The sequence below is a fragment of the Marmota monax genome, unplaced genomic scaffold (genome assembly GCF_021218885.2).
Source record: "Marmota monax isolate L192 unplaced genomic scaffold, Marmota_monax_Labrador192_F-V1.1 WCK01_AAM20220418_F8-fsc00108, whole genome shotgun sequence".
NCBI lineage: Eukaryota > Metazoa > Chordata > Mammalia > Rodentia > Sciuridae > Marmota > Marmota monax.
In genome coordinates, this window is record NW_026694593.1 from 1,622,447 (window position 1) to 1,646,151 (window position 23,705).

The 23,705-nt window shown below is 35.7% G+C and overlaps 1 protein-coding gene across 4 annotated transcripts in view; it reads left to right on the plus strand.

Annotated features, from left to right (window-relative positions):
• Ash1l (ASH1 like histone lysine methyltransferase) overlaps positions 1 to 23,705 on the plus strand; it is a 174,505-nt gene that overhangs the window by 141,881 nt on the left and 8,919 nt on the right. For all 4 annotated transcript variants that reach the window (XM_046421554.2, XM_058571916.1, XM_046421555.2 and 1 more), the window contains 12 exons: positions 2,850 to 3,056; positions 3,327 to 3,473; positions 8,553 to 8,661; positions 9,090 to 9,254; positions 9,433 to 9,527; positions 12,454 to 12,611; positions 13,796 to 13,948; positions 16,830 to 16,884; positions 16,967 to 17,099; positions 21,571 to 21,819; positions 22,597 to 22,683; positions 23,430 to 23,520. In XM_046421554.2, coding sequence (XP_046277510.1) covers positions 2,850 to 3,056; positions 3,327 to 3,473; positions 8,553 to 8,661; positions 9,090 to 9,254; positions 9,433 to 9,527; positions 12,454 to 12,611; positions 13,796 to 13,948; positions 16,830 to 16,884; positions 16,967 to 17,099; positions 21,571 to 21,819; positions 22,597 to 22,683; positions 23,430 to 23,520 — 1,649 coding nt within the window. The remainder of the gene's footprint in view (positions 1 to 2,849; positions 3,057 to 3,326; positions 3,474 to 8,552; positions 8,662 to 9,089; positions 9,255 to 9,432; positions 9,528 to 12,453; positions 12,612 to 13,795; positions 13,949 to 16,829; positions 16,885 to 16,966; positions 17,100 to 21,570; positions 21,820 to 22,596; positions 22,684 to 23,429; positions 23,521 to 23,705) is intronic.

Below are 23,705 nucleotides of genomic sequence, written 5' to 3' on the forward strand. Positions count from 1 at the left end.
ACTAAATCAGAAACTTCACATCTTAGTTCACAGCATCTACTTTCAGATTTTGGAAAACTTATGGTTTGATTTTCCAGACACAGTGAATAGAAACAACCTGTTTTACTTTTAAATTTTAAGAATTTTTCCAGACAAATTGAGTATATTTCAGTACCTACAACTGTAGACAACACAATTTTTCAGTAATGAGGATTGAACTCAATGCTGTACCACTGATCTAAATCCCCAGCTCTTTTTAAATTTTATTTTGAGATAGGATACCACTAAGTTGACCAGACTGGTCTCCACTTGAATCCTTCTGCCTCACCTTCCTAAGTTGTTGGAATTAAAGGTTTGTGCCACTACACCTGCTCCTTCCTTATGTTATTTTGGTTGTTTGTTTGTGTGTGTGTGTGTGTGTGTGTGTATATATAAAATATATATGTATATATATTAGATGTAGATGGACACAACACAATGCCTTTATTTTTATGTGGTGCTGAGGATCGAGTCTGGGTCCCGCCAAACTAGGCGAGCGCTCTACCGCTGAGCCACAATCCCAGCCCCTTATTTTGTTTTTTAAATTTATTTCTGTATTTTTATACACACACACACACACACACACACAGGAATTGAACTCAGGGACATTCATCTTTTTCTTTCTTTTTTTTTATGTGGTGCTGAGGATCGAACCCAGGGCCTCACACCTGCGAGGCAAGTGCTGTGCTGCTGAGCTACAGCCCCAACCTCTGCCCTCAACCCTTTTTATTTTTTATTTTGAGACAGAGTCTTGCTAAATTGCTCAGGGCCTTGCTAAATTTCTACGGCTGGCTTTGAACTCCAGATCTTCCTGCCTTGGGCTTCCTGGCCACTGGGATTACAGGCATGGGCTGCTACTTTGGCTCATTTTAATCATGCTTATCAGCCTTAGGAGGATTTCAAAGCATGTACCAAAATTTAATGCTCCCACAAAAGATCAAGGAATTTTTAAAAAGAAAGCAGTGAGAAAACATTAGTAACAACTTTCATCTACTACGTTCAGAAAGTTTTACTTAGTAATTCACTAGCAGTTATGAGTTCATATATACTAGAAATGTTATTTCCAATGTAGAAATATTTCCAGTAATAAGATATGAAATCTCATGAAAAATAAGAATAGTTTATGATTGATGTATGTACATTCCATGTATGTATTATATGTCAAAATACATTCTGCTGTCATGTATGACTAAAAATAGAAAAATAAATAAAAAAGAAAAAAACAGAAAAACAAAATAAGAATAGTACTTAATATCACTGAACTTATACCTAAAAATTTTTCAATAAATTCTACATCATTTATCATAATTTTTTTCCAAAGTCAAAATGATCATGGGATGCAACAAAGTGTTCAGTATGAACATTGAATGAATAACTATGGGTGGCAGTTAATTTTTTTATTATTATGATTATTTTTTGAACCAGGGATTGAACCTAGGAGTGTTTAACCAGTGAACCATGTCCCCAGCCCTTTTTGTGTTTCATTTTGAGGCAGGGTCTCACTAAATTGCTTAGGGCCTCAGCCTCCCAGTTCACTGGGACTATAGGCAGGCACGGCAGTAAATTCATTCTTTTATATATATATATATATATATATATATATATATATATATATATATATATATATATATATAAAAGAATATTTTATATATATATATATATTATATTATATATATATATAAAAGAATATTTTAGGTGTAGATGGATACAACCCAATGCCTTTATTTTTATGTGGTACTGAGGATCGAACCCAAGTCCCACCTATGGGAGGCAAGCGCTCTACTGCTGAGCCACAATCCCAGCCCCAGTAAATGCATTCTTGATGTTGATAAATACTAATGGCGCTTATCCCAGATATTGAGTGGACAATTTGCATAATAATTTAGAAGAAGCATTGGGTATTTAAAGACTGATTTAGAAATTTTTGTGCTGTTAATTTTTAATTAAATATAATGATCTTAGTGAAATAAATTTTATTAAAAATTTATTTCAATAGCCAGTCTCATTGGCACATATATAATAATCCCAGTATCTGGGAAGGCTGAGGCAGGACAATCGTGAGTTCAAAACCAGCTTCAGAAATTCAGCGAGAAGCTAAGCAACTCAGTGAAGACCCTATCTCTAAATCAGATACAAAAAAGGACTGGGGATGTGGCTCAGTGGTTAAGAGCCCCTGATTTTGATCCCTGATACAAAAAAAAAAAAAAAACATTTATTTTATAATCATTTAAAAATGTGTTCTAGGGCTGGGGTTGTGGCTCAGTAGTAGAGCACTTGCCTAGTATGTGTGAGGTACTGGGTTCGATCCTCAGCACCACATAAAAATAAATACATAGAAAAAATAAAGATGTCTCCAGCCTACAACTAAAAAAAAAAAAAAAATTTAATGTATTCTACAAACCAGGCATGGTGGCACATGCTATAATACCAACAACTTGGGAGCCTGAGGCAAAAGAATACCAAGTTCCAGGTCATCTTGGACAATTTAGCAAGACCCTTTCTCAAAAAATAAGAAGTGGGGCTGGGGATGTGTCTCAATCAGTAGCGCACTCGCCTGGCATGCACGGGGCGCTGGGTTTGATCCTCAACACCACCTAAAACTAAAAAATAAATATTAAAAAAAAAAAAAAAAAAAAACGAAGAAGAAGAAGAAGGGGCTGCGCAGTGGCACATGCCTAAAGAAGGGCCTGGAGATGTACTTCATTGGTAGATCATTCCTGTGTTCTGTGTTTAATACTACAAAAAAATAATATTTGTTATACTATGAAAAAAGGATAAAATAACCCAATGTATCACGTAAATTGATATACAGTTACGTCTTTTCTTTCTAGGATGATCTTTGCTGAGTGTTCCCCCAACACTTGCCCCTGTGGTGAGCAGTGCTGTAACCAGAGGATACAAAGGCATGAGTGGGTGCAATGTCTGGAACGATTTCGAGCTGAGGAAAAGGGTTGGGGAATCAGAACCAAAGAACCCCTTAAAGCTGGACAGTTCATCATTGAATATCTAGGGGAGGTTGTGAGCGAACAGGAGTTCAGGTAAGATAGTAAGTTTGTTCCAATAAAATGGCAAAGGTACGAGCTTAGAATGGAAAATGAAAAATTTGAGATTACTTTTCAACCTATTCATTAATTGGCTTTAAATAATTTCTTGTGGTTGGCTTCAAATAATTTCTGGGGTTGTGGCTCAGTGGTAGAGTGCTCGCCTAACATGCATGAGGCACTAGGTTTGGTCCTCAGCACCACATAAATGTGTCTACCTAAAACAGAATAAATATTTTTAAAAATAATAATTTATTTTTTCTTCAGAAATAGGATGATTGAGCAGTATCATAATCACAGTGACCACTACTGTCTCAACCTGGATAGTGGGATGGTGATTGACAGTTACCGTATGGGAAATGAGGCCCGATTCATCAACCACAGCTGTGATCCAAATTGTGAAATGCAGAAATGGTAAGGAAGCAGGAAAATGTGAAGGGAAGAAACCAGCAGAGCAGAAGACTTTAAGGACAACCAGACATTAAATGTTCCACAATTTCAGTCAGTTATGCAAAACATCTTAGACAATTGCCCATTATACCAGATCTTTCAGGCAGGGTAAGCTCCTGCTATTTCTTTTGTTCATCCAAACAACTCCCAGGAAAATAGAGTAATTATGATAACTAATTCCTCATATTTATAGAATGCTTACTATGTGCTATATGAGGTCTCTTTTCTCAAATGACTAGATTCTAGTTGAGAAGGAAAGAAATTATATCTAATAAGCAACCAAAAAATATAATAGACATGTAATGTAGCTCAGTGGTAAATCATTATTTCATATGCATGAGGCTTTTAGTTTGGTCCTTAGTACCACACGCAAAATAATTATATAATTATTGTATTATGAACAACTTTATTTTATGTAAGTTTTATTTAAATTGAAATATAATATACAAAGAAATATACCTCTTAATTGTACATTTTCATCAGTATTCATTTATGTTATCCACACCCCTATGTAAGTATAGAATGTTTTCATCATTTCAGAAAGTTTCCTTCTATGTCAGTCAGTGCTCCTATCTCAAGGCGAACCCTGTTCTGATTTCTATTGTAATAGGGATTTAGTTGTTGTTTTGTTTGCCTATTCTAGAACTTTTTATGTATTTGCAGTCTTTTGTGTCTGGCTTCTTACAGTTAGCATGGTATTTTTGCAGTTCGTCCATCTTGTTGAGCATTTTATGGTGAAGTAGTAGTCTTTTTTTTTTTTTTTTTTTTTTTTAATTCACTGGTTTGTTTTATTCATTTTCCTGGTCATCTTTATATTTGAAAAGTTAGACAAGCAGAACAATTTTTTTTTAAAAAACACAGCTTACCAAAAATGTCACAAGAAATCAAAAGCCTGAATATCTACCAAACCACCAAAAAAAAAAAAAAAAAAAAAAAAACCACCTTGAAACTGTAATTAAACTATTTAACAAAAGAAACTTCAGAGCTGGGGATATATCTCATTGTTAAACCACTTGCCTAGTGTACAGAAAGCTTTGGGCTCAACACCCAGCACTGAAAAAATAAAAAAGAAACTTGAGACCCAGATACCTCCACTGATGATTCTTCCATATACTTAAGAAATATTACTATGACTGCCAGTCTAATATAAATTGTTCCCTTTTTATACCTAGCATAACTTCCATCCAGGACTTAACCAGGATGTTAAAAAAAATAGCTCCCATGAACTTTGGCACAAAAACCCTAAATAAAAATATCACTAAATAAAATCTAGAAGCATATTAAAAGGTTAATTCATGATGGCCATGTGGCATTTATTCCAGGAATGAAAAGTTACTTCAACATTAAAAAATAAATGTAGCTGGGCATGGTGGCTACATGACAGTAATTCCAGTGACTGGGGAGGCTGAGGCAGGAGAATTGAATATTTAAGAACATCCTCAGCAATTTATCAAGGCACTCAGCAACTTTGTAAGACCCTGTCTCAAACAGCAAAAAGGTGTGGGGGTGTGGCTCAGTGGTAAAGCACCACTAGGTTCAATCCCCAGTACCCCAAAGGGAAAAAAAATTCTAGATGCTAGGTACACTGACACATGCCTATAATCCTAGCAGTTTGAGAGGCTGAGGCAAGAGGATTGCTCACAAGTTCAAAGCCAGCTTCAGCAATTTAGCAAGACCCTAAGCAATTTAGGAAGACTCTTCCTCAAAAAAAAAAAAAAAAAAAAAAAATGCAAAGGTCTCTGGATGAGGTTTGGTGGTTTAGTACCCCGGAGTTCAATTCCTAGTACCAAAAAAAAAAAAAACTGTAGCTAGCCAGGCATGGTGGCAAACAAGTATAATCCCAGCACTCCAGAGGCTGAGGCAAGAGAATCACAAGTTTGAGGCCAGCCTGGGCAATTTATCAGGACCCTATCTTAAAAACAAAAAAAGGGTGGTAGTATTACTCAGTGAGAGAGCCATTGCCTAGCATGTGCAAGGCCCTAGGTTCAATCCTCAGTACCCCTTTATAAAAATAAAAAAGATGAATGTATTGCAGTATATTAGTCACAACCAATTAGTGAATTTTAAATGATAATATTATTTATAATAACTTAACAAAAGGCTGTATAATACTAGACTAAAATCTAATGAATGTTTCGAAGATCTCTGTACTACAACCAATAAATATTAATGTGAGAAATTTAAAATGATAATAAATTAAAATACTAGTCTTCAATTAATGGAGGACTACAACATGTTCAAGGATTGGAAATCTCAATATTTTAGGATGTCACATCTTACCAAGTTTACCTATAAATTCAAGTCTATACAAAATCCAATCCTTATGATATTGATAAGCTGATTCCTAATATATATTATTAAATCATGAATATATATGAGGAACTGCGAAGGACCTAGCAAAGCCAAGATGATCTGAGCAACAAAATCTGCGGACTTACACCACCAAATTTTAATACTTACTATAAAGGTACAATAGAAGAGTATTTGCTTGAGATATATAATACATGAATACAGAAAATATAGGCAAAGATCCATATATGTACTGTCACCTAATTTATGACAAAGCCTCCACTATATTTATATATATATAGTGGAGGTTCTTTTTTGGGTTTTGTTTGTTTGTTTTTAGTAAGTGCTCAATCCATTGTTTCTTAGTCCACACGGAAGAATTAAAGTGTATCATAGACCTAAATATCATAGTTGAAACAATCAAATTTTCTAGATGGAAAAATGGGATAATTTTATTTCTTTGACTTGGGATAGGTGAAGATAAATAGGGCATAAATAGCATTGGCCATAAAGGACTGAGGTTGTATCTCAGTTATAAAGTGCCTGTACCCGGTACCACCACCACCACCCCCCGCCAAAAAAAAAAGTACTATTTTTTTGGGCACAATGGCACATACCTCCAGAGTCATAGCAACTCTGGATGCTGAAGCAAGAAGATTGTACATTCAAGGCACACTTCAGCAACATAGCAAAGCCTTAAGCAATTTAGTGAAACCCTGTCTTCAAAAAGGACTAGGGATATAGCTGAGTATTAGAGCACCCCTGAGTTCTGTCCCCAGTACCAAATATATATATATATATACCTTTCCAACAATGTAAGACAAGCCATACACTGGGAAGATGATGTTTTCAGTTTGTTTATTTAATAAAGGCCATCGTGGTGTTTTTTTGTTTTTTGCAGAATCTGCAAAAAAATTAGAGATAATTTAGTTTTTTTAAATAGGTAAAAAAATAGATATTTCAAAAAGGGAATATGAAAACAGTCAATAAATATACAAAAAGTGCTTAACATCATTAGATATTATGACAATATTAAACCAAATTTAAAACCACTACATACCATTACATCCAAAATGTCTAGAATTAAGGACTGAGGATAAAAAATGATATTGAAGGTGTTAAGCAACATGAATGCTCTTAAAATGCTGGTGAAATGTAAGTTATTATCTCTTTGAAAAAATAATTGGGGGCTCACGGTGTTGCTCAGTGGTACTTGCCTAGTATACAGTCCCCAGCACTGGGGAAAAAAATGGTAAAATTTTGGAAGTACCTCCTCTATACTTACACATATTCAGTAACCCAGCAACCCTACTCCTTTGTATATCCCCACCAGAAATGAGTGTTTATGTTCAAAATACATATACAAGAATATCAATATTTTGTAAATAATAACCAGTAACCCAAATATTACTGCAATTAACCCAAATGTTCATTAGCAGTCGAATAGGTACATAAAGTGTGATTTATTTTTGTAAGGGAGTACTACACAGCAACATAAAGGTACAGACTGATGCATGCTGTGGAGTCAAATAACCTGAGTTTTAATCCTCTGGGTTTAAATGCTATTGTAGGTACTATATGACCATGAATAAACTACTAAGCTACAAATACTTCTTGTATAAAATAGGAATGATAGTATCTATCTCAAAGGGTTATTTTAAAAATTAATGCCAAGACGTATTAACAGTATGGCATAGTAGTTAATATTTTGAAACTAGACTACCTTGATCTGAAACTTGATTCTCCAAGTTACTAGCTATATGACTTTGGGCAAGTTGCTTATCCTATATATGCCTTAGATTTCACATTTGTAATATAGGGGTTATAATACTAACTAATAATGGTATCTGGTTTTTAAAGTTGTCAAGGCATTAAATCAGTTAATACAACAAAATGTTATAATTAATACATCAAGCATTCAATAAGTGTTAGCCATTATAAACTTATTTGTTATGTAAAACATCTAGAACACTACATAATAGATTGTTAATAATTTGCATGTGGTAGAACAAGAGAGACACTTAGTAATAAAGGAGATCAGTAAGAACTGTAAGATTTTTAGGTAGGACATAGGAAACAATTTTAATTTAATTAATAGACTAAAGCCTTTGTTTGTTTGTTTGTTTTTGTTTATGCTTTAGTGGGGATTGAACTCGGGAGATGCTCTCCACAGAGCTACATCTCCAGCCTTTTTTTTTTTTGTTTTTTTATTTTGAGACAGAGTCTCAAAGTTTCTGAGGTGGGTCCTCCTGCCTCAGCCTCCAGAGTCTCTATAATTACAGTCATATGCCACCATGCCAGGCTATAATACATCTTAACTTTTTTGCTTAGTATTCAGAATCTCTCTAAAATATGGCTTTAACAGGCCCAGTTGGCCTATGCCTGTAATTCCATCAACTCAGGAGAATGAGACAAGTGGACTGCAATTAAGTATCTGTGTGTGTGCACATGCGCACTGTTCATCTGTTAGTATTATATAATCTGGGTAGAACAGAGAGAGATTAATCCCAGTGATTTGGGAGGCTGAGGCACAGGATCACAAGTTAATGGCCAGCCTCAGCAACTTAATGAGACTCGGACTCAAAATAAAAAGAACTGTGGATGTAGCTCAGTGGTAGAGCACCTCAAGTTCAATCCCCAGAACCACAGAAAAAAACCCAAGGAAGTCAAATTAGTTTTGTACAAATTTTTCTGGTTTTCAGGCATGATATTAAGAATCACATTCTTTAAATATGTTCTTTACATTTTTTGTAGGTCTGTTAATGGAGTATATCGGATTGGATTGTACGCACTTAAAGATATGCCAGCTGGGACTGAACTCACTTATGATTACAACTTTCATTCCTTCAATGTTGAGAAACAAGTAAGAATAATAAATCCTAGAGGAAAAGTTGAACTTTGTCACTTACAGCACTGTAATATGGGTCTAAAGTATACATATTGTCTTGGACCAACTGAGAAATACATGAGAAGACAGTTTTTTGCTTTTTACTCCATCTATCTAGGAAACATAGGTCTCAGTTATTATTTAAGAATTCTGAAGAATCAAAAATTGCCGTATCATTTTAGGTCTCCAATCTGTTCTTTTCTTGAAAATAATTTTCCTTTAGTTTTTCCTTTCCTTCTGTGGAAACCCATTTCTATTTATTACATTCTCAATCAGTTTTTTTCCCCTGTATTTTCAAATTCCTTAACACGTACTAATCTTTGGTTGACTAAATGCTCAGGCATCCTTTTTGAATTTGTAAATGAGACTACAGGCTTAAAAAAGTATTCTCTTTCCCTTAAAAGCAACTTTGTAAGTGTGGCTTTGAGAAATGTCGAGGAATCATCGGAGGCAAGAGTCAACGCATGAATGGACTCACCAGCAGCAAAAGCAGCCAGCCTATGACCACACATAAAAAGTCTGGACGGTCCAAAGAAAAGAGAAAGTCTAAGCACAAACTGAAGAAAAGGGTGAATAATGAATTCATGGCTTTCCCCAAGAGCTGCTCGTGGGCTGCTTGAAGGAAATTACTAAAATAAGGGGATTAGCAAAGGGTGGCACCACAAGAGTACTCTTAATATTCCTGGAGATGATTTCTGATTGATCTTTTTTTTTTCCACTGTAATCTTACCCATTTGTTTTTTTCAGAGAGGCCATCTCTCTGAGGAGCCCAATGAAAATATCAACACCCCAACAAGGTTGACACCCCAATTACAGATGAAGCCAATGTCCAATCGAGAGAGGTAAAAAGGAGATGGTTTTATCTGAGTTCTTTTTTAAATTAGGTGATTTGCTTGTCAGTTTAAAACACTGTTAAGCTTCTTTCAGTTGATCCATTTTGTTCTGCTAAAGGAAGAAATAATTATTTCTTTTTATTCCCTGATTTCTGATAGTTGTCATTTTCTTCAAATATGATTATAAGCAAAGTGTGTGTGTGTGTTTTGAAAGGAAGAATTAGCAGTGCCCATTCACAGATATTTTCATATGACATTACAGATATTTTTAAATACCTCAAAATGGCATTTATGTTCATGTTTACCTCAAAATTCCTGTAGTTCTTAGACCATTACTCTTATCTCATCACACATTAAGAATGAATTTAAGCCGGAGTCAGATATGGAAGCACATGCCTGTAATCCCAGCTTCTCAGGATGCTGAAGAAGAAAGATTACAAGTTCAATACCAGCCTTGGAAACTTAGGGAGACTCTGTTTTAAAATACAAAATTTTAAAAAGGACTGGGGTGTAGCTCAGTGGGAGAGTACTCCTGGGTTAAATCCCCTATACTGCCATCTATATATACATATATATATATATATATATATATATATATATATCTATATATATGCCAGACATAGTGGCACATACCTATAATTCCACCTACACAGGAATCAGAGGCATTGGGATTGCAAGTTTGAGGCCAGCCTGGAATTTCATGTGTGGAAGTTCATGCCTGTGATCCCAATGGCATGGGAGACTGAATCACAAGGAGGATCTCAAGTTCAAGGCCAGCCTCAGCAACTTAGCAAGACTCTGGGTAACTTACTGAGACCCGGCCTCAAAAGGAAAAATAACACAAGGACTAGGGTTATAACTTATCAAGGCCCCATCTCAAAAGAGAGTTGCTGCATTGGTTAAGTGGCCTAGCATGCCCAAGGTCCTGCTCCATCCCCAGTACCACACACAAAAAGTGTAATTCTCTGTCACAAATTTAGTATTTGAGGTTTTTTTGTTGTCATCATTTTATAACTATATTTGAGTGTATTTGGTTTCCTTTTAATCCTATGTATTAAAAATTATTTCCACCTATGTGGTGGAGGCTGAGGAAGGATGTTCAAAAATTTGAGGCCATTCTGGGCAACTTAGTAAGACCCTGTCATCTCAAAATTAAAAAGGGCCGGAGTGTAGTTTAGTGGTAGAACACTTATTTATCATGTACAAGATCCTCGGTTTGATCCCCAATGCCTCAAAACAAAAGAAAAATAAATTAACTTAGAAGTTTAAATTAATTCAAAAATAATTTTAAAATAATTGTTCAGAAAAGGTTCCATAGGCTTCACCGAACTGCCAAAAGAAAGAATCCATAGCACAGAATAGGTTTAAAATGACTGCTCATTTTGGGGATGTAGTTCTCTGGTAGAATGCTTACCTAGTATGCATGAGGGCCTGGGTTCCATTCCCAGTACTGCCAAAAAAAAAAAATATATATATATATATATATATATATATATATATATATATATATATATATATATATATATGTATATTTATGCTTCTTTGTATCCTTGTCAGAAATAAACAAAATGATTGTGTCCCCTATTTTTCAAATTGTCTTGGGACATATTCCACAACCCCTGCTAATAGATATTCTGATATCTTAGGAAGTATAGCTTTATAATGTTCTTTTATTTTAATTTTAGCCCCTTTCACTTAATCCATTGGTTCCCTACTTGACTGCACTGGGAGCTTTCAAAAACTCCAAGGGCTTGGGGATGTATCTCAGTGGTAGAGTTTATATACTTAGCATTCATAATGCCCTGGGTTTAATTCCAAGCAGCACACACACACACACACACACACACACCTTCTACCTCTCAATGCTCAGAACACACCCTACAAAACATAAACCAGAATTTTCAGAGGTGGAAATCAGGCATCAGTTTACAGTCTTCCACAGGTGATTCCAGACAAAGTCAGTAACTATAAAATTAATCTAATGTGTTTACTAAGGCTGATAGTTTAAGACTTTTCCAAGGTCACTTTTATTTATATGTATGTTACTGTGAAAATATAATGAAAACCATCAATATTTTATAGGCTCAGATACATAAATTCATTTAAGTTTAGAGTTTCATATGGAGACACTGTACCTATTAATTCCATAATTTACTGAGCCCCTATCCTTCTAACATGTCCTTGCCTTTATCTGCTAGTCCAGTTCTTGTTATAGGCAATCCCAAGCCCATTATTTTATCTTTGCAGTTTTCCTTAGAATTTGTATGAATACTCCAAAAATTTCTGACATATGGTCTCTCACTTGCCAAATTTTTTGTAGGCTTTCTTTAAAATATATACATATTTTTAGTTGTAGAGACACAATACCTTTATTTTATTTTTATGTGGAGCTGAGGATCAAACCCAGTGCCTCACGCACACCAGGCTAGCGTTCTACCTCTGAGCCAAAGCCACAGCCTCATTTTGTAGCCTTTTAACAGTGTGTGCTAGTCATTTGTAAATAATATAGGAAAATGTTCTTTTATCCGAAAAAAATCAAGATGGAAAGGTAAATGATATCTTAACCATGTGCAGTGGCACACTCCTGTAATCCCAGCAGCTTGGGAGGCTGAGACAGAAGGATCAAGAGTTCAAAACCAACCTCAGCAGCAGTGAGGCACTAGGCAACTCAGTGAGACCCTGTCTCTAAATAAAATACAAAACAGGGCTAGAGATGTGGCTCAGTGGTCAAGTGCCGCTGAGTTCCATCCCTGGTACTATCTCCCCACCCCCTCCAAAAAAAAAAATGATATCTTGCCCATATAATTATCTTTACCACAGCTCTATTCACATTTAAATATTCACTTGTATCACCTAACAGTGGCTTCTATGTAGACATGTGATAAATGCTTATTGAATTAATGAATAAAGGAAGTCCTTTCTTCTTTATGTTCAGGAACTTTGTATTAAAGCATCATGTGTTTTTGGTTCGAAACTGGGAGAAGATTCGACAGAAACAGGAGGAAGTGAAGCACACCAGTGACAATATTCACTCAGCATCATTATATACCCGTTGGAATGGCATTTGCCGAGACGATGGGAATATCAAGTCTGGTAAGGCATGGGAAATATACTTATTAATTCCATAAAATTGTTTCCAAACTGATGATATAGTTATTTTCAGTCTATTCCTTTTTAGGAAATAAAAGGACTAAAAGATTCCTTTTAGTCTGTACCAAAAGAGTTATGATCCAAGCCGGGTATGGTGGTGCACGCCTGTAATCCCAGTGGCTCAGGGGGCTGAGGCAGGAGGATCTTGAGTTTAAAGTCAACCTCAGCAAAAGCAAGGTACTAAGCAACTCAGTGAGACCCTGTCTCTAAATAAAATAAAAAATAGGGCAGGGGATGTGGCTCAGTGGTCAAGCTCCTGAGTTCAATCTCCGGTACCCCCAAAAAATATATATATATATATAATCCATACTGTTAGCATTAATAATTAGTACTGATGTTAATAATCAATATCCATCCCAGCTTTTCAACTGCCCTATTGGTACCATAAGGAATAGAAAGAAATTCCTTTTTGCCAACCTCACAAATGTCACCTACAGTCTAAAGTGATCATGGGTTTTGAGATTGATAGGGTCCCATCTATGGTCGGTCATTCCTATCTGGAAAATAATTTGCACACAGAATAAACTATAGATGCCAAATGCACTGTGGGGAGAAAAATATTATAAATTTGAAGATTCTTTTACATACGTTCAGATCAGCATTCTACATGCAAACCATCAAATTTCATTTCTCTCCCCACCCACCCTGGTCTTTTTTATTTTTTGAGATAGGGTCTTCCTAAATTGCTAAGGCTGACCTTGAATTTGCAGTCCTTCTGCTTCAGCCTCCCAACTTGCTGATATTACAGGTGCGTACCACTACACCCAACTTTTTTTTCTAACCTTTTTGAATGAATAATATAGCAGCACTCACTCCTGAGTTCAGCTACTATTCAAAACAGACTGAAGGAAGAGACACTAGTATGTCCTCTCCAACTGAAAATAAAACGTTCAAAAGATATTGCTCTTCCTCTGTTCTTCCCTTTTTCTCCTCAAAATGCCCACTAATTCTTAATGACTTCAGGAAAAGTAGAATAAATTTGTGTAGAATGTACAAGTTCTGGGTTTAATCCCCTGTACCATTAAAAAGAAAAGAAAAATAGAGCAAATGGCAGGAGTCCATTGGGGAAGAGAAAGCCACACAGAATTAATCATTTCCTGAAATTAATTTTTATCTTATCCTTCCAGATGTCTTCATGACCCAGTTCTCTGCCCTGCAGACAGCTCGATCTGTTCGAACAAGACGTTTGGCAGCTGCAGAGGAAAACATTGAAGTAGCTCGGGCCGCACGCCTAGCCCAAATCTTCAAAGAGATCTGTGATGGCATCATCTCTTACAAAGGTGACCCTATCTACCCCAAATTTGTTCTTAGCCTTTTTTAAGCCTATCACTTACCTTCTCCTGACATATCCAAGACCAAGACCAAGGACATTTAGAATTTTAAGAGATTTACTTGTTCTACCTTTTGTCGGAACATGGGACTACAGGATACATCTTAATCTTTTTTTTTTTTTTTTCTTTTTTCTTTTTCCTTGGTAGCAGGGATTCAACCCAGGAGTGCTTTACCATTGAGCTACATCCCGAGAACTTTTTATTTTTTTTAATTTCCAGATAGTGTCTTACTAAGTTGCTTAGGATCTTGCTAAGTTGCTAAAGCTGGCCTCAAACTTGCAATATTCCTGCCTTAGCCTCTCAAGTTGCTGAGATTACAGGCATCCACTATTGGCTTATTATAATTTTACTATAGTTAAATAGTGTATTATAAATCACATGTTTAGCTTGAGGGTAGTGAACCTCTGCATCTGTGAGGTGCAGTTCTCTCCCTTGGATAAAATTTTCCTTAATAAGATAATGAATTAGCAACTTAAGAATGAAGTAGTATGGGCTAGGGTTGTAGCTCAGTGGTAGAGCGTGTATGAGACCCTGGGTTTGATCCTCAGCACCACATAAAAAAATAAGTTAATAAAGTCATTATGTCCATCGACAACTAAAAATATTAAAAGAAAAAAAAATAATGAAATACTATAAACTATGTGTGGAAGTTCATGCCTGTGATCCCAATGGCATGGGAGACTGAATCACAAGGAGGATCTCAAGTTCAAGGCCAGCCTCAGCAACTTAGCAACACTCTGAGTAACTTACTGAGACCCGGACTCAAAAGGAAAAATAACACAAGGACTAGGGTTATAACTCAGTGGTTAAGTAACCCTAGATTCAATCACTAGTACAAAAAAAAAAGAAAAAAGAAATATTATGTGGTGCATGCCTATAATCCAAGAGACCTGGGAGGATAAAGCAGGAGGATCACAAGGTAATGGCCAGCCTGGACAACTTAACGAGACCCTGTCTCAAAAAATAAAAAGGCTTGAAATGTCACTTAGTAGTGGAGTGCCCCTGGGTTCAATCCCCAGTACCATAAAAATAAAAAGAATAAAAACAATGAAGTATTACAAATATTAATTATATTAATGGTTATTAGCCTTTTTAAATTGACAGGTAATCTTGGAAATCTAATAAAACCTATGGATTCTTCCCCCAGGGAGTGAGGTTAGGCATATGTATTTGTACATACATGTAGTTTTTCATTTTGAACAGATCACAGGCTTTAACCTCTACTTAAGAACAACATATAATACGTGAAGCCCTAGGTTCCTAACCCAACACCACAGAAAAGAAAGAAAGAAAAAATATAAATTTGGAAAAAAGTTACCCTTTAAACTTTAAAGGAGTTTTCATGTAAAACACCTTACTTGACACTATTCCCTTCCAAGACACATCTATAGCAATAGTAGAGGGGTGGAAAGTGTTTTTAATTTGGGGTAGGTAGTTTGGTAGTATAAGTAACTTTCTAACCAAGAAACTTGGGGATGTTTAAAATGAGAGATTTTGGTTGATAATTGTGATTTTGGCCATCAGCTTTGGTTTGTCTTTTTTCCTTATATTCTAAGGACTTTGTTATTTTTCTTTTCCTGGTCTGTCTGCTGTTCACCTTTGCACTTATGGTTCAGTTTAGTTAACTGAAGGTCATAGAGAGAAAGGAAGGATCAAACTGCCCCAGGATATAAAGGTTTTTGGCACCTATTGGATTTACATTCCCTAAAGATCACATTTTTTTACATTCTCAGGTTGCCCCATCTGATCTAACATGAAACTGCTGCAGATTCATGTACTGTGTCAGTGCATCTGAATACAACAGGCTTTATGTCTCTAGTGAAATGACCAAAAAGCAAGGTAGAAAATGAAATATAATATGCCATACAGAATAACTTAAAGGAAAATTAGTTCCAGAAAATGTTCACAGTACTAAATTATTCATTATCTGGAATTTAATCAAATTGAAACCAATGGTAATATTAATTATAGAAAACCGAGGAGAACTGGAAAACATTTTTTTGATGAGATGACTTTTTTTACTATAATAAGATCTATTGAGCAGGAATTTGCTGTAAGCAGCCTCCTATCTCAGTAAATTCTCAAGTCTCATTCTTCATAGGAAGTTCTTCTCATTACCCAACCAAAATTATGCTACATTTCAAGCATACATACTTTATCTTCCATATCCTAGGCAATCTTGAAAGTTTAATTTGACCCCTGCCATTATAAATATGTATGGCAAAAGTGCATTTTTTACAGGCTGAAAAAACATATATAAGATTTTTTTTCTAGCTTTTAATTTGCGGGGGATCCTACTTTTTTATTTAGGAGATGATGTTTTGGTGCTGGGAGTTTAGGTCAGTGGTAGAGCACTTGACTGGTACAAACAAAAAAAAGCTGGTCATGGTGCTACATACCTGTCTTCTCAACTATTCTGGAGGCTGAATCAGGTGGATCACTTGAGCCCATGAGTTTAGGACCATTTTGAACAACATAATGAGTCACATATTTGTCCCCACCTCCCTGTCTCAAAACAAAAATGAAAAAGAGAGATGCTAGCCACGCTCAGTGGCACACACCTGTAATCCCAGCAGCTTGGGAGGCTGAGACAGGAGGATTGCAATTTCAAAGGCAGGCTCAGCAACTTAGTGAGGACCTAAGCAACTCTTTGAGACCCTGTCTTTAAATAAAATACAAAAAAGGGCTGACAATGTGATTCAGTGGTTTTAAGCGCCCCCCAGTCCCTGTACTGAGAGAGAGAGAAAGAGAGAGAGAGAGAGAGAGAGAGAGAGAGATGCTTGCCTTTCTTGTATTTTAGTCTTTCTACCAAATTTGCATTCTTTTTCAGATTCTTCTCGACAAGCACTGGCAGCTCCACTTTTGAACCTCCCCTCAAAGAAAAAGTAGGTTCATATTTGTGATAATCATCTGAGTTTTCTAAAAGTACTATGTGTACCTTATTAACACCATGACTTTATGTTCCAGGAATGCTGATTATTATGAGAAGATCTCTGATCCCCTTGATCTTGTCACCATAGAAAAGCAGATCCTCATTGGTTATTATAAGACAGTAGAAGCTTTTGATGCTGACATGCTTAAAGTCTTTCGGAATGCTGAGGTATTTTTTCACTCACTTCAAATACAGATTAAGAGAACCATTAAGTTTAAGATTTTTACCCTCTTCTATCAGCTTTCATTTTTTATTAAGTAATCCTTGATTATCTGTTTACAATATGCTAAATACTGTAGAATCCCATATAAAAAGGCATTCTAGAAGCCGGGTGTGGTGGCACATGCCTTTAATCCCAGTGAATCAGAAGGCTGAGGCAAGACAATCACAAGTTTGAGGCTAGCTTCAACAACTTAGTGAGACCTTATCTTAAAATTATCACCAAAAAAAAGGTTGGATTTATAGCTCAGTGGTAGAGTGCCCTGGGTTCTAGCCCCAGTATCATTTAAAAAAAAAAAAAAATCTAGAATGGAAGCCTAAATCATTCCTCCAAAAATTTAATTTTTATAAAAACCTAATTTGGCCTTAGATTTTTATATATACCCAGTAAATAGACATTTTACTACATTTAAGGCATATCTATAGTGTCTTTCCTCAAAAAGATACATAAATGTGAAATACACAGAAATACATGTGAATAAATAGTTAAATACATCTTGAGGGTAGAATTGAAGGGCATTATGCTGCTAAATTGAACATTAAGCGAATCTCATTGTAGAAAAGGTAGCCTTGAACGGATGGAATACTGCAGAGTACATAGAGAAAATTATTCAGTTATTTTGAAATACCCAGAAGAGGTGTTTCAAGGAGAAAATTATTTAGTTATTTTGAAATACTCTTTAGAGGCTATTAGATAACAGATAAATAAAGAATGAAACACCAAATAAGAGCAACCAACAAATAACTAGGAAGAGAATTAAAACAATGTTGAATTATAATTTAAAGAAAACCTTTAGGGGCTGGGGATGTTGCTCAAGCGGTAGCGTGCTCGCCTAGCATGCGTGTGGCCCGGGTTCGATCCTCAGCACCACATACAAATAAAGATATTGTGTCCACCGCAAACTAAAAAAAATAAATATTAAAAAATTCTCTCTCTCTCTCTCTCTCTCTCTCTCTCTCTCTCTATCCAGCTATCTATCTTAAAAAAAAGAAAACCTTTAAAAAGAACTAATGTCAATGCTTCTGATTTCATGAAACAGAAAGGGATATAACAGTTCTAAATTCATTCTGTGAAACCAGTATCACACTCATACCAAAATCAGATAAGAATACCTCAAGGAAAGAAAACTATAAACCAAATCCCTAATGAACTTAGGTGCAAAAATACTTATAAAAAAAAAAGAAGATTGTACACCCAATCAAGTTGGTTTTATTACAGAGATGCAAAGATGGTTTATCATACATAAATGTAATTTACCACATAAATAGAATGAAGGACAAAAATTCCTTAGTTCTCTCAATAGATGCAGAGAAGGCCTTTGACAACATTCAATACCCATTCGTATAGGAATAGAAGGGTCATACCTCAACATCATAAAGGGTATATATGAAAAACCCAAAACCAATCTCATAGTAAATGGTGGGAAACTGAAAGCATTCCCTGTAAATTCTGGGACAAGGGTGTTCATTCCTACCACTCCTATTTAATATATTCCTAGAAATTCTAGTCAGAGCAATTAGGCAAGAGAAGGAAATAAAAGAGGGGGAAAAAGGAGAAGAATAACAGGAAAAGAAGTAGTCAGATTTATCAGTAATTGCAGATGATATGCTCCTGTACCTCAAAGATCCAAAAAACTTCACCAAAAGACAGCTAGAGCTAATGAGTAAATTATTTGGCAAGGTGGCAGATTACAAAGTTAACATACAAAAATCAATAACTTTTCTATATGCCAACAGTGAGTCTGCTGAGAAAGAAATCAGGAAAACAGTTCTGTTCACAATTGCCTCAAAAAATAAATAAATAAACACCTAAAAATAAATCTAACCAAGGAAATATAAGGCCTCTATAATGAAAACTATAGAACAATGAAGAAAAAATTAAAGAAGACCTTGAAAGCTGGAAAGACCTCCCATGTTCAAGGATAGGCAAAAGTAATGTTAAAATGGCCATACTACCAAAATTCTTCACTAGTTCTGTGAAGAATACCAGTGGCATTCTTCACAGAACTAGAAAAATAGTCCTAAAATTCATTGAAAGAATAAAATGAATAGTCAACACAGTTTCTAAACCAAAAAAGCAATGCTGGAGTAATCACAATAACTGACTTCAAATTATACTATAGAGCTATTAATAACAAAAACTACATGGTACTGGCAGATACATAGACCATTGGTACAGAATAGAAGAGATACAGACAAGCCCACACATCTGCAGTCATCTGATCCTCAAGGTGCCAAAACATACATTGAAGAAAAGACAGCCTTTTTAACAAACAATGTTGGGAAAATTTATTATCAACATGTAGAAGAATGAAACTAGACCCTTATCTCTTTCCCAGCACAAAAATCAGGTCAAAATGACACAATTCTAGGAATTAGACCAGAAACTATGCAACTCTTAGAAGGAAAAATGTAGGGTCAGCATCCCAGCATGTAGGCATAGGCAACAGCTTTCTCAATATAACCCTAAAGCTCAGGAAATAATAATGGTATGGTATCACATTTAAAAGGTTCTATACACACATAGTGCACATGAGGCCCTGAGTTCAATCCTCAGCACCACATATAAATAAATAAAATAAAGATATTGTGTCCAACTACAACTAAAACATAAACATTTTAAAAAAGAAAACAAGGGGCTGGGGATGAGGCTCAAGCGGTAGCGCGCTCGCCTGGCATGCGTGCGGCCCCGGTTCGATCCTCAGCACCACATACAAACAAAGATGTTGTGCCCGCCGATAACTAAAAAATAAATATTAAAAATTAAAAAAAAAAAAGAAAGAAAACAATTAGGAATATGAAGAGAAAACCTATAGAATGGGAGAGAAATCTTTACTAGATACTCTTCTGACAGAAGATTAATATCTAGGATTCATAAAGAATACCAAAAAGAACAAATAACCCAATTAAATAAAAATAAATAAAAGTATTATGTCCATCGACAACTAAAAATTATTTTAAAATTTTTTAAAAAATTTAAACTATACTGAGATTTCATCTCACATCAGTCAAAATGGAAGTCATCAAGAATACAAATAATAATAATGCTGGAGACAATAGGGAGAAAAAAGAACACTGTTATACCATTGGTGGGATTGTAAATTGGTCCAACTACTATAGAAATCAGTACGGAGGCTCCTCAAGATGAGGCATGGAACCATCGTGTACCATTCTTCAGTATTTATCCTAAAGAATTAAAGTCATCATATTACAGTGATACATGCATACCCATGTTTATAGTAGCACAGTTAACAATAGCCAAACTAGGGAAACAGCCCAGGTTTCAATGGATGAATAGATTTTATTTTAAATGTGGTATATATACACAATGGAGTTTATTCTGTTACAAGGAAAAATGCTGTTGTGTCATTTGCAGAAAAATGGATAGAACTAGAGACCATTATATTAAGCAAAATAGGTCAGACTCAGAAGGCTAGGGAACCTGTGATTTCTTTCATATGCAGAAGCTAGAAAGAAAAAGGAAAAGAAAGGTAGGACAGATCTCTTGGAAAATCAAAAGGAAATCAGTAGAGAAAATGGAGGAAGGAAGTGCTGGGGATTTATTGGCCAGATTATATTGTTATATTGTGTACTTGCACAGATATGTAACAACAAGTTCCAATATTATATTCAACTACAATTCACCAATTAAATGTGGAATAGGGCTAGGCTGTGGCTCAGTGGCAGAGTGCTTGCCTCGCATGTGTGAGGCACTGGGTTTGATTCTCAGCACCTTATATAAATAAATGAATAAAAGTAAAGGTCCATCAACAACTAAAAATATATATTTAAAAGTTTTTTTATAAAGTGGAATAAAAGGGTTGGGGTTGTGGCTCAGTGATAGAGCGCTTGCCTCGCATGCGTGAGGGCCTGGGTTTGGTCCCCAGCACCACATAAAAATAAACAAAAATAAAGATTTTTTTTTAAGTGGAATAAAAAAATTATAAAACGTTTTCAAGAAACACTGAAAGTAAATAAATAAGAACTGGGATTATAATGGTCAATGAAAGACCACTTGCCTAGCATGTGTGAGGCCCTGTAGTCAATCCCCAGTGCTCCAAAAAAGGTTGGGGGGTAGGAGGAGTCATTGGAGAACTTCTCCAATGCATCTATAATTATGCTTGCAACATTAATTTATATTCTGTGATCACTGTATTTTGTCCTGTGGATAGTAAGGCCCTTAATAGGAATTAAATGACACAGCAGTAGAGCAAATGGAAAATTATCATAAAGGTTCTCATTTTAATTCATTATAGTTCAGTTTTAGTTGTTATTAACTGCCTGTCACTACATTTGATGCTGTACAAAATCTGTTAATCAAAATGGAAAAGAAAGACAATCATACTACCTCTTAAGGCATATTTTTAAGCCAAATTGAGAAAACCAAACATGATTTTTTTTCTTCTTCTTCTTTCTTCAGAAGTACTATGGTCGTAAATCCCCAATTGGGAGAGATGTTTGCCGCCTGCGAAAGGCCTATTACAATGCCCGGCATGAGGCATCTGCCCAAATTGATGAGATTGTGGGAGAAACAGCAAGTGAGGCAGACAGCAGTGAGACCTCAGTCTCTGAGAAGGAGAATGGGCATGAAAAGGACGATGATGTTATTCGCTGTATCTGTGGCCTCTATAAGGACGAAGGCCTCATGATCCAGTGTGACAAGTGCATGGTAAGAGCCAGGAGGTAAAGCACAAGCCTGTTCCTGATGACCATGGTGACAGTATTCAGAGATGCAGCCCACACCTCATATGGCTTGGTGGCCTTTTTTATGTACTCTCACTTAACGTTGGTTCCTGTTATCTCTCACTGTTGACCACATTGTCTTTCATTTACCGCCTTCCTCCTTTTTCTACCTCCTGTTCTCTCTGCCTATATTCACTGCACATTTATCACATGATCTAGAGATAGTATTTAGACTAGTGCTTTACCTAGAAGTACATTAGAGATAGCACACTAATTAATGCATGCTAACAGAGACTGCAGTATACAAATCCCGTAGGTCTCCTGAAGCAAGAGTCAAGGCCCAAATGTGATCCCTCTTGTCTTCCCTCAGTACATGTGAACTCATTACCTTATATGCAAAGTGGGTCTGTAAGTAACACAAAGGATTGTTGAGAGGATAAAGTTAAACAAGGCTAAGTGAAAACATTTTCTGACTGTGAAGACTTTCTCAGTAGCCACATCATAAATGTATATTACTTAGTAATGGTCTCTAGTACAGTCATCTTCTTATTCTCTCTCCCTCTTATTTGCACAGATCTATATATTATAAATGAGTTTGTATTCTTCTTCTGTTCAGACCTATTTTACCATTTATCTCTAATTTTTATTCACCCACTTATCCTATTTTACCCTGTCATATTGCTATTTTTTTTATTCTTACCCCCAACACTTCTTGATACATCTAAATCCCCTTATCATCCCCTAACTATACATTTTTCTTTAGGTGTGGCAACATTGTGACTGTATGGGAGTGAACTCAGATGTGGAACACTACCTTTGTGAGCAGTGTGACCCAAGGCCTGTGGACAGGGTAAGCTGTCTTCTGATACAACTATAAATTTTATCTATAAATAAAAGATGTAGCGCATGGTATGCACCCTGCTCTGATTACACAGAATATCCTCTGATAAAGTTTTTCAACCTGTCTAGTCCTCAGTTTCTACCCTTGATTTTCTTTCTTTCTTTCTTTCTTTCTTTTTTATTTATATTTATTTGTTAGTTGTAGTTGAACACAATATCTGTATTTCATTTTTATGTGGTGCTGAGGATGAACCCAGTGCCTCATATTGCTAGGCAAGCACTCTACCACTGAGCCACAACCCCAGCCCCTGCCCTTGATTTTCTAAGGAATTTGATTAAATGAAAAATAAAATACTTAAAAATCTATGGAAAGAATGGCATTATATGTAACTAAGGTTTTGCATGGTGGCACATGCCTTTAATTCCAATGACTCAGAAGGCTGAGTCAGGAGGATCCTAAATTTGAGGCCAGTGTCAGCAACTAAAAATAAAATATAAAAGATCTGGGGATGTAGCTTACTGGTAAAGCACCCATGTATTCAGAAATACTTAGCCTATTAGTTTTGTTCTCCATCTTGACTTTTCCAGGTTTATAATTAGTTGTTTTCATCTTTTGTTATATCTGTGGTGTATTGAAATGACTTAAGAGTTATTCTTGGTTGGGAATTTTAGATTTTAGTTGTTTTCCTCTCTTAAAGGTTGAAGGATGAATGTAGTAATTCTAGCCCTTATCCATTAACTTTCTGCTCTTATCAGGAGGTACCCATGATTCCTCGGCCCCACTATGCCCAACCTGGCTGTGTCTACTTCATCTGTTTGCTTCGTGATGACTTGCTGCTTCGTCAAGGTGTGTACAAACCACTTAACCCTCCTTGTTAGAACAGACCTGTTAGAATAGTAGGAACTATCTGCTATCTGTATAATAATCATTGTTCCAAATGGCCTTTAATGGATCTTTATACCTTATGCTTACATATATCACCCCTTCACCATATAATACTGATTTATGAGAGAGAGGTTTGTAAAGCTAAT